The 12,057-nt window shown below is 37.9% G+C and overlaps 1 protein-coding gene across 1 annotated transcript in view; it reads right to left on the bottom strand.

Moving 5' to 3' along the window:
• Positions 1–3,782: 3,782 nt before the first annotated feature.
• Positions 3,783–12,057, bottom strand: part of pecam1a (platelet and endothelial cell adhesion molecule 1a) — a 96,027-nt gene continuing 87,752 nt past the window's right edge. Inside the window, exons 15-21 of the mRNA XM_079866103.1 lie at positions 11,074–11,212; positions 10,893–10,972; positions 9,977–10,030; positions 9,835–9,900; positions 7,181–7,252; positions 6,357–6,379; positions 3,783–5,901 (exon numbers count right to left, since the gene is read on the bottom strand). Of these exons, the coding sequence (XP_079722229.1) occupies positions 5,851–5,901; positions 6,357–6,379; positions 7,181–7,252; positions 9,835–9,900; positions 9,977–10,030; positions 10,893–10,972; positions 11,074–11,212 (485 nt within the window). The 3' untranslated portion in view covers positions 3,783–5,850. The remainder of the gene's footprint in view (positions 5,902–6,356; positions 6,380–7,180; positions 7,253–9,834; positions 9,901–9,976; positions 10,031–10,892; positions 10,973–11,073; positions 11,213–12,057) is intronic.

Here is a 12,057-nt window from a genome sequence, read left to right on the forward strand (position 1 = left end):
ATGGCGTCTGAGGACTGCTTCAATATTTTGTTCTCCTTTGTTTTCCTTTATTTCATGTTTGATACAGTTGCAGGTTCGTCTTGTCACCCAACCCCAGGATACAAAGCGCTGCGGTGATGTTGAATTGTTGTAGGCCAACTCGTAAATTAAGCATCACACTGATTCCCTCGACAAAAACCCAGTATGATTTTTCCATTGACTTTCGTATTATTGCAGAAAATAAGCTCTATGACCAACAAACGTTTGATTCTTTCATGTTTTCTTCACCATAATAATCTTCACAAATGAACACAACTTTTATGAATTTTGAAAGCCTAAATATAAAATCGTCAGATGTAAAAAGCTAAAAAATTGAACATAACGTGAAATAAGTGAACTACAACACAGTTGCATGACTTCAACATCACCATCACTAAGCTTCCAACAATTCTCTCAGTCTTTATTTTTAAAACATTTTTTAGTGTGCGTAGTTTGTAAGTGTGCGATTATAAAAACAACAAGGCTGTGAAATTCAACGGCCTGGAGTCAATTATTCCTTACATATGAAACATCGTATCACATCTTTTTTTGCATGATCTATGTAAGTTCACAGGCCATAATAACAAGAACCACAGGTCAATTGCTGTTTCCAACCACATCATTTTGCGATGACATTTGCAAATGTTCATTTGAAAAAATGGTTTTGGGGAACACTGAACTGCTAAACTATTCAGGTGACAAAAGAAAACACATTACAGGTTGTAGCTGGGTTAACACTATTAGCTCATGAATGAACGAAAATCCCTGTTTCTTTTCCTTAGATCCAAACAAAACAAACCACAAATACAGTCTGTCCACCTCAGAGAGCTTCACACAATGCTCCCTTCAAAGCTTTTTATGACGTGTTTATTGATTGGACTCTTTGATTCTCACCAATCTCCTGAGCGCCTACTGTTTGTTTTGTGCAAATGTGAGCCGGGGCACACTGACATTGAGCAGGTATGAAGAATGCTAGCTTGCGAATAGCCTGAAGTTCTGAGCAGAGCCACGCAGCTGTTTTGAAGCATTGCAGGCGCATGTGTGTGGCTGACTTCATTGGGTGGGTTGAGAGAGCTTTGATGGTATGATTGTTTGTGTGGGGATTGAGTTCCCAACTCCAAAAAAGATGTGGGTGCTTTGAACGGTCACTGTGTTGCTTACACAATGGGGGCGTGAGTTTTACTTGTACACCATCAGGAGCCAATGAGTGCGTTCTTAGCAAGGAAACAGTAAGTGGAAAGGACACAGTACAAGGTAAGCTAATTTAGCCCCAGAAAAAAAAAAAAAAAAAAACATCAGAGTAACACTCAGCAAAACAGGTGCCATGTTGCAATATTCACTTGTTAGTGCTTTACACCTTGCAACAGGGGATAAAGGGGCATTTAAATCAAAGTGCCAAGAGCAGTGTTGTAACCCTCAAAGACATTGAGGAAAACACATCGGATGAGTGGTCGATCAATATCATTTTTTTTACATTTTACATTTTTACCTGTGGTACCCCAGTCTTGAATATTTAGTTACATGAGAAAGTCTTCAAATTTTACTCCTACAGAGATATTGCAAAAGGAATGGGCATGAGGTTAATATGTTTATGTAAGGGACGTAGGCCAGTAAGAGCTGTGCATGTAAACCTCACTCCTCACTATAACTTTGGGGTTATACTAGATTCAAACCTCACTTTCACAAAGCACATAAAAAGGTAACCAATGCTATACAATTTAATTTACAAAATTACAAACAAATCAGGTTTTTCATTACAACAAAGGCTGCTAAATCCTATCTCCATTGTATGATTTTTTCTCACATTGAATACTGCTTCACAGTCTGGTTATTTGCTGGTGTTACTGCACTAAAACCCATTGATCAACTCTACAAAAGAGCAATTAAGGTATTTGATAGGAAACCTCAGTCGCTTCACCTTTGGTCAATTCTAGAGAAGTATAAATTCCTAAGTTTTGAAAATGTTAAGAAACAGCTTAAAAGAATGTGAACATAAGGTAAAAAGGTAGATTTTGATGGGTAGACAGATAGGTACATTTATATATTTATAACAAGCACTTTGGGATGTCTATGCACAGGCATTTACACACCTTAAATAATTATTATAATAAGTACTTTATATAGGTACTTTTAATGTTTTTTAGTTATTAGTTATGTTTTTTTTTTTTTTTTTTAATTTATATGTCTGGGACTACAGATGGAAATTAGCATTGTGCTAAATCCGGCGTATTTACGTCAATTTCTATTGTACGTTCATTAATATGCACTGTCCCATCCAAAAAAAAACAAACAAACAAAAAAAAACTTCTCTGGCCTCAAGAGGTGCACTAGCAACTGACGCTGACGGCTACGGTCTTTAGCGTCCTTGTTAGAGCGCCCACCTCCCACGCTGGAGACCCTGGTTCAAGTCGAGTAGGACCGGTTACATTTGGTGCCGTGACGCGGATGGGAGTGACGTTTAGAGGGGTGAGTGTTACGGACGTAGGCCAGTAAGAACTGTCCGTGTAAACTTCACTCCGCTGGCCTCAAAAGCCATGTTAGCATCCTTGCAAGCGCGTATGCCTCCCACGCAAGAAACCGGTTCGAATCCCGCTTGGAGCGGGTTGAGAAGGACCGGTTACATTTACGCATATTAGCTAAAGAAATTTGGAACACTGCTTCTAATTCTCTCTCTCTCTCTCTTTTTTGCAATTGCAAATGTTCTCACGGATGAGCTTTGGAAGCATAAAAGGAAGAGCGACGACAGTGAAGGATGAGAGAGGACCAGGCCTGGATTTTATGTTGTGTTTTATTACGTGTGCGCGGCAGTCATCCGTGAGGGGCTACCACGATTTTACTTTCACCTCCGTTCCCACCTCCTTCTTCCCATAACAACATACTACAGCACCAATATAGCAAGGGTTGTTGTTATGGGAAGATGGTACACAATGCTATTGAACTGCCACTCTTTATATGCACATATATTTAATTCTGAATACATGTGAAGAATAGGTAATCAGGTATTTTCATTGGATTGCAGAGTTTAGGGCACATATAAAAAGTACATTCAGAATCAAAATTCTGTTGAAAATCTACATTATGCTCTAACATCAACTAAAACTATTAATTTCATTCATTTGGAAAATGAATTTGATCTTCAGGCTGGGTGAAGGTTAGTGAGGAGTGAACTATACCCACATGACTTCATTACATAACACAGATATCATCTTCAGATGGATGATAGTCTATTCCAGGCACCTTCCTGTTCTCTCATCGTGTCATCCCATCGGGAGCTTTTCGAGGAAAGTGGAAGCTTATCTAAGACAGACAGGTAGAGACAGAAATGCCACACGCCTTGCTGACAGGATATTTTGGCGGTATCTGATGGTGTCAACCTTAAGGCCCCCACTACAAGATAATGGTTCCAAATGTTGACCCAATTCTCCCCTTCCGACAAGGGTAAAGTCCCTATTATCTTCATGGTTCTACAGGTGACCGTATCACATTTTCTTGTGGTGTGACGTGCATTAAGAGTGATTGAATCTGCTTGAAAGAATGTCAGGGCCACACCAATGTCAATTGTAAATATCCAACATTGAACGCTTAATATTTATGATCAGAAATCCTGTTGTGTGTGGAAACCCGGAGACAAACGCGCACACACTAGCGACTTGTCACTAGCACACACTAGTAGATTGTCACATGGAACAAAACGATACCCAAACAGAAAACGACGAAGCGTAACCAGCTACATCTTTTCTTTTTTATTTCTTTTTTTTAATGAATTTTCTGTCAAAAACAGTCCAAACACTATTATCGCCATTTCTTCTTGCCCGTTGTCCGCCATGTTTGTTTACAAGTCACGTTTGACCACGAGAGATTTTAAAAGATTTCTCGTTTTCACAGTCGGGACTCTGGTTGTTTGTGAATGAATCTGTTAGTGTTTACTGTGCTGTCTTGGTCACATCCCGGCACTCCACACACTATCCGAATAAAACTGTTTTATCGTATTATTTTTTATCGTCATGTTTGTGGCCTCTCACGTTTTGAATATCTGATAAGATTCTTTAAGTGTGGGCTAGCCTTACATGTGTAGTCCAACAAAACATCCATTCATACACATGAAAGATTTCATACATGCTAGCAGACACAGATTCCCTAGCTACTGACCTGAGTTGTATACCACATTTAAACAGAGTCATCTAAGAAAAATATTTGGTAACCTGTGAACTGTTGCATAAGTCTGTCTCCTAACTTTCACACTAACCAGATTACACAACCATTATGATTAATGATATCTAATAATAAAGTACATTTTAACTGTTGAAGATATGGAGTGTTGCATTACAGTGCTGAAGGGTGTGTATCCAGGAAAGAGGAGCTTCTTGTCACAAGTCTAAGATATTCACAATGTAGCGTTCTGGACTGGCCCCATAAGGCAAAGTGTAAGACAACATATTCCCAGAATACATTTCACAGGGGTCAGCGTGCCAATTTTAGCATTGCAGCTAACGGCAGGACTGGAATTCGGTGCAACATCGAGTCAGGGCTCATGTTATGACCGAATGAGAGCAAGAGAGGGACACTTTATGGCAGTAAAACAGAGGTACATGATGTTCCCCCTCCCAAAAATAAGCGCATGTCTGAGAGTGGTGAAAAGCTCAATGTACACACCTCACTGCTACGACTTATGCAATGCGTGGTGTCCTACACAAAGCCATTGGAGTTACTGTGGCACCCCTGAAGATCTATTCATTGCTAGCTGCTAAAGTGGCACCTCATTATGGGACTCCCTTATTTCCACAAAGGGGGACCATTGCTGTGACTGCCCATGATGTAATATGATAGATGGGAAGTCATGCTGATAAGCCCATGAGTGTCACATTGGAGCCCTCAAGCAGCCTGACACCATCCAAGGACACCAGAAGTATCACAGGCAGTGTACTATTTTATGTCATATTCAGAGATGGCCTGTAAAAGAACCTTACTTCTGTCCAAAGTCACAAACACTGAGTTAGTTAGTTTGTAAAATATGTTCAAATTTGACCCCAAACAAACTAAACCTAATTTTAGAATATGTTAAAATCTCCACAGAAATATTTGCAGAGACAGCTTATAAGGGTATAACTTGAATTTAAGGATACAACTTGTATGTTTTTTTTTTTTTTTTTTTTGTAAAAGGAATAAAAAAAGGATTAAATATCGCTAAAAAAACAGGGCTTTTTTAAACAGGGCTGATATGTGTTTTGCCTAATTACATAAATTACAGGTAACTTTTATAATAAAACAAAAAGAGCAGAGGTCCTAACATAAAACACTGAGGTATTCCATGAGAAATGGCACAGTTTTTTCATTGGCAGCATGTATGCCTCAGTCTCAGATTGTTTACAACAGCAATCAGTGCAGTTTTGGTTTTATGGTGAGAATTAAAACCTGTGAAATTTCTCGAAAAGAACTAGATATTCTTGCAATTAAGTTACAACAACTTCCCATAAGTTGTAAAAAGTTAGCAGTGGTACTTCATCCTAAAATGTTTAAACGGACCCTTTTAAATTACTCCACTTTTAAAGACTTAATTTTTCCAGTGGCTCAGCAGCTCCCCCATGTTGTAGAAGAACACTCAAAAAAGGAAAAAAAAAACAATAAGAATAAAGACTTGACTTGACTGCTCAGATTTTAATCTCTGATATATAAACACCACAACACATCTTAATCACATTACAAACCATCCAGGCCACAAAGTAATATTAATGATACCGTCAAACCAAAATGTTCAATGTCAACATATCATAAATGAAAATCAGCTTCTGGTGGTGAAGAAGCTGAATAAATTAGATGTAATGTGTTGAGACACTATGCAGGTTCTTGTTCACTGTTGTTGAGTTGCGCGTACTCCAGAGCCGCCTGCTGAGAAAGACACAAATAAAAAAATAAAAATCAATCTATCTATCTATCTATCTATCTATCTATCTATCTATCTATCTATCTATCTATCTATCTATCTATCTATCTATCTATCTATCTATCTATCTATCTATCTATCTATCTATCAATCTATCAATCTATCTATCTATCTATCTATCTATCTATCTATCAATCAATCAATCAATCTATCTATCTATCCTGAATAAAAAAAAATGTTTGTGCAAAATATAATTTCTAATTATTCTTCTTTGGATTTTGTATGACCAGCACATTTTCTTGTCATGCTTCATAAGTTAGACCACATGAGATATGAGGTATTTCTTCTGTGGCACCCATTTCTTCCACAAGAGGGCCTCCCTGTGGCAAAACTAATTGTACATACCTACATGTGAACTTGTGTGTCTGTGTCTGTGTCAACATTGTGCGTCACTTACGCCCTCAGCCTGTTCCGAAACTCCTATAAAAAACAAATGAACCACCGTCACAAAAGAGCCGCAGCGGAAAATAGATGCATATTTAATATCTACAGCCCAACTTCCTGAACCAACTCCCAAGGAAGAGGAGTGTGATGCCTGCCGTGGGCTTATCGTTTTAGTGCCATGCTAATGCGCCTGTGTAAGTAATCTGTTTCCCTCCAGATGCAGCTATTGTTTGGCAATATGCGGGCATGCCAAAACCCATTTCAGTGTGACCTCTGCTATGTTTCAGCATTGTTTTACACGCATACCGCAATGATTATCAGGAGGTCTCGCTATTAATCAACTAGGGAAAAGGGGCTGTGGAGTGTTTATTTGCGCTGATGAAACAATGGCCGAGTTTCTGTGTCGGTTGGGCAAAGGAACATGAGGCTCCAGGGCCTATTGTGAAAACAGGAAGTTCTTTCCCACCGGCACAGGAAAAAAGCCACCTGGCGTCTCATGCATGATGAAACCACACTTTCATTAACAATGTTAGTACGCAATGCAACAATGCGCCTCTTTTACTGCCTGTTATGGTCATGCTTGAAGGGGATGGTAGTATGGATGTTTGTTTCTGCCACAGAATAAAATATAAATAAGGTAATTGCAACTTTTAATCTCACAATTCTGACTTTTTTTTCCGAGTTGTCTCACAATTTTGAGAAATGTTAAATTTTCAAGTCAGAATTGCAAGATAAAAAGTCGCAGTACCCTTTTTTTTTTTTTTTTTTTCATTGTGGAAACAAGCTTCCACAGGGTTGTCGTGCTGTAATGTGTGTGATTCAAAGATCAGAGCTCACCTGGTGTGGACATCTGGACGTCTGTATGCTGGCCACTGTATTCAGGCTCTATGCTTTTCTTCAGAAGAACTTCTAATAGGAATATGAACACATTTTTTTTTTCAGCATCAAAATGGAAATTGCTCTTCTTTACTTACTTAATTTAAACTTTGATGTGTAGATTTTTGTGATTTTATAAATAGTCATGATCCAAGAACTAAATTTCTGGTTTTAGACAGTAGGGGGAAGAAAACACAATAATACATGCAAATAATTAAACTAATCATAAACATGCATAGTGAGGACAGCAAAATAAACTCAAAGTTATTCTTCACTTTTCCACGTTTAACTGTAATTTTCATCATCAGCAGAGTCCGCTGATGTCCATGCACACAGTCCTCACGCAGCTCAATATTTGTGTCCGAGTGAATGCTCATATAGATGGGTCCACTAAGGGGGCTTTCACACGTGGACCCGGATGCACATCGGGGTACCAGCAGAACCTGATTTCACCAAGTGCAACATGTTCCTGAATCAACATCTTTGCTGATCCTGGAATAATATTCCGAACAACCAGATTTGAGGGTTAAGCGCTTCTACATCAGTGTTATTCACCTATCATTTTCCTCTGATTTTAGGGATAACTTATGGGTACGGCTAGGTTTAGGGGTAGGGATAGGGTTAGGATTACATTTTCAGACAGGAATGTTGTTCCAGGATCAACAAAATATGTTGACAGAGGAAAGCGACTGACTCGGCAAAATCAGGACGTGCGGGGGACCAAACCCCGAGACTACCTGTAGGAGGCAGTCTGAGTTTGGTTATACCGATGCTACCGGTCCACAATCAGATTTCTGACATGAGATGAATCCTGAATCATAAGCGCACCGTGTCCGTTCGTTGGCCTTCCAACTGAGTCTGATTTCCCCTAAGGTTTTTTTTTTTCACCTCTATTTCGGTCACCTGATGGAGTTTTGGTTCGTTGCCATTGTCGCCTCTGGCTTGTTTAGTTGGGGACACTTAATATTCAACAACATTACTGATTTAACTGCACTGACACCATCGGATGAAACTTAATTGAGCCGGATGATGATGATGATCACTGTTTTCTGCAGAACTGCTTTATAGATTAAATAAACTAATTTAATAACTGAAGATCTTTAAATGGAATTGAATTAACACTGAACCGACTTCAGCTGACTATTTTCTTTTAAAGCTGCGGCACAGCCGAAATTAACTCTGTTTGCATCATTGAATTATTTTCCTGCAATCACAGCAAAGCTGCTTTGAAACAATCTGTATTGTAGAAAGAGCTATATGAATAAAGGTGACTTGACATGACTTCCCTACTATAAAGTAGGTACTCATAAAAGAGTAGGCAAAAAGTCACCGGATGAGCTACTTCTTCTGGCAAGATTCTGAAGTGTGCTCATGATTGAACTTTACTATCCCATGAGGCCACGGGAGCGGATTTATGAATGACTGACGCTGGTAGATCAAATGATAATGACAACATGGCAACTGCAGTAATTTCAGATTACATTCATACTACATACATTCATAATATGCAGCACATACTTTTTTAGCATATTCAAAATAAGTACCTACTCAAAAGAGTATGCGATGTAGGACTTGTTCTGGAAGTAAAGTAACATGTGCATGCATTTTATTCGATGACAATGTCATTAGTTCAACCAAACACATGTAAAGGATGACAATGGGGATGATTTACATGTGTAAATCGAGTGTAAGCGAGTGCAACCAGAGCAGCAAATGAATGGCTCGCAATCCTCAAAAGAGTCAGTTTGCAAGCAGCAGACAGCTGTCTTCATGCGACACAAGTGTCAGTTGTGATGGAGTAAGATGAACACAAATGCACCAAGGTTCAATACAATCAAGTGTTTGTGAAACCCGACTGATGCTGCAGGGGCGGGGGGAACAAATACACTCGGATTCGGATGCCAGCAAACATACCCAGTGTGAAAACCCCAAAGTCCATTCAGACTCGCGGTCAGTGAAAAAAGACGCAGAACGCAGAAACCATTTTTTTGTGGATCCAATCGATCACTATTTTCTATTTTGGAATAGATTATTTGTAACAAAATAGATCATATGTAGACTATGGTTAGTCTTTGAATTGTGTTACATTAGAAATCTGTATTAAATTGACAAATTTTGTAGTATTTACAGTAATAAATTAATTTCATTTTGAGGGTGTCTGCTATCTGTGTTGAATATCAGTGTTTGTGCCACATGTTGTGTGTTGGGTCGCCAGTTTGAAATCTGCATCTTGAAGCACAACCAATTGTGCTTATACTTATTTTATAGTTTTAAAATTTGGAAGTTAGAAAATCTGGTGGCAGTGAATTTTTTGCATGCTAAATTGTGTTCTTGCAATTTCTTAATAAAATTAATTGTGATTACAAAATATGCAGAGTGTCATGACAACGTTTACAGTGGCTCAGCATTTTACACAGATACAAATCTATAATTTGAGCACTTTTGAACATTTGAAAAGCACTTTTGTGCTTCGCCCTTGGTATTTATATCAGATATAGTTTACAAAAATACCCAAATCGCTTCAACGCTCTTTCAATATTCAGCTAGAACTGACAATTTTTTTTTTTTTTTTTTAATCCCCATTCGAGGGATTCATTGACATTCTTGCATCTCACCTTTGCTGGGATCCACTTCCTGTGGGTGAACCAGCTCAGAGTCCACATCGGTGTGATCGTCAGAATCTAGTTTGATAGCAAGCAGACATTGTCATGAGATGAACTCACATCACATAGGCCTCATCCTGTTTAAAGTCTGTACCTGAGCCAGATACATTTTCACTCCACACATTCCTGCCCATCACACAGGGAGTGCCTGTAAGGCAAGAACAAACAAGATATGACTTCAACATTTGGTGTCAGGGAAAAAAAGTGATAAAATGCAATTTTCAATATGAGTTGGTAATCAAAATACAATTCAGGCATTATAATAATCTAACCTAACCCAACACGCAAAGATATGACGTAACGATCCGTATATCACTGTTTGCATGTACCAAACTCCACAAGAATTGCACTGGTAATAATAAAATTCAAAGTTCATTCACTAAGAAAAGTACTCATAGAAAGTACGATTTAGAACACTATACAGCTCAAATAATAAACAGGCACATAACTGGTCTTCTTTTATACTAGTGGAAAAAAACAACAAAAAAACATTGTTTTATTTTTATTACAATCTTTTCTCTATTTTTCCACTCTATTTCAATTAGTATATCATCAAAGGCCATTTTATCAAAACGAGAAAAGCCAGAAATATCCACTTCAGAAGCACATTCATCTGATTTATATAACATTTTATACCTAAAAATACGTTTTTTTTTTCTTTTCTTTTCTGGCTGTTTACTTTCTTTTTTACTTAAATCAGTACTCTCTGATTTATGCTGTGATAAATAGAGAAATTCAAAAACCTTTAACAAGAGTTTTGAACCTGGCTTTATGCAGTTTATGTAAATGTGTGCATATGTAATTAGATAACGCCTAATTTGCATATTACATAACATCCCACAAAACGATTGTCTAAATATACTGTGATTAATCAACTAGGGAAAGTATGGTAATATCTATTAGAGTTTAGCCTATTCACCTGTGGCGCCTTGTCTTGAACACACAGCAGCTTCAAAAATAGCCAAATGCACTATTAATATTAATATGACAAGAATAGGGAAATTTTCTACCATTGAGAATGGTGTTGTCTTCAATGTCGAGAGTGAGGCTCATTCTCATAGGGTCACCTGATCTGGGTCTTGGAGGTTTTCTGAGACAAAAAGCATTTTCAAACAGAATGAAGAAACATTCAAATTATGATATTAGACATATGAACTGTAGATGTTAAATTAAAATGAAGGTGCGTCTTACACTGATAACTCAGTTGCATGCTTTTTTCTGCGTGGATTTGGCATTTTCTTCAAAAAGACTGTCAGGACTATGACGATAGCCACCAAAAGCAAGACACAGAATACTCCAATAAGAGCTTTCTTCCACAACGCTAAACTGACTATAAAACACAGACAACAAATATCAGAAATAACTTGTGAACATCTTTATCAACATCTTCTGTAAACATTGCCACTTTTTTGCCAGAAACATACTCTATGAGTAGAAGCAGGGCCTAAAACACACGTTTTGCCACACCTGCCAATAACCGCTGACTTAAGAAAATTTACCAGCCATAAATATTTTTTACCGCCCATGTTTTTGCAAAAAGAGGCAGTTATGATAACAAAATTCGATGATACAGAATTATCTATTCAAATTTCGATACCACAGCTAAAACAACTAGCCTAACTAATATAAATTTAAAACATTGAGACAAGTAACTGTAGTTTTCAGGTAGAGACATTGAACAAAGTTCACTGTATAAATGAAGCAGATTAATCCTCATTAAATTTACAAATGTTATTCAGTCAAGAGCAGAAAGTGTTTTTTTTTATCTTTCTCCTTTGTTGTTTTATTAACATTAAAAACACAGTGCAGCAGAAATATTAGGCTGCTGTCACTTCTATACCCAACGCACGGATTCAATATACTGATTGTCTTTCTCGACTGTTTACGTTCACTTAAGACATAACCGAGTATCTTTACTAGGATACTCGAGCCAAGACTGGAATTTGTGTGAATTTGTCCGTTCAAGCAGAAGACGACGTAAAAGAGAGTTCAAGTCAGTATTTGAGCGCTGTCTGAAACGCGAGTGACAAATTGAGTTTCCTTTCATGTCTTCTTGCACTTAAATATCTAAATTGGCAAGGCTTACAATTTTGTGGCGTTGCAGCACTGGCACGTCAAATTTCCAGAGCGCTGTTCATGTTTGTTCACGTTCATGTTCTCGCAACATTGCATTGT

The sequence above is a fragment of the Squalius cephalus genome (assembly GCF_949319135.1).
Source record: "Squalius cephalus genome assembly, chromosome: 1".
Lineage (NCBI taxonomy): Eukaryota > Metazoa > Chordata > Actinopteri > Cypriniformes > Leuciscidae > Squalius > Squalius cephalus.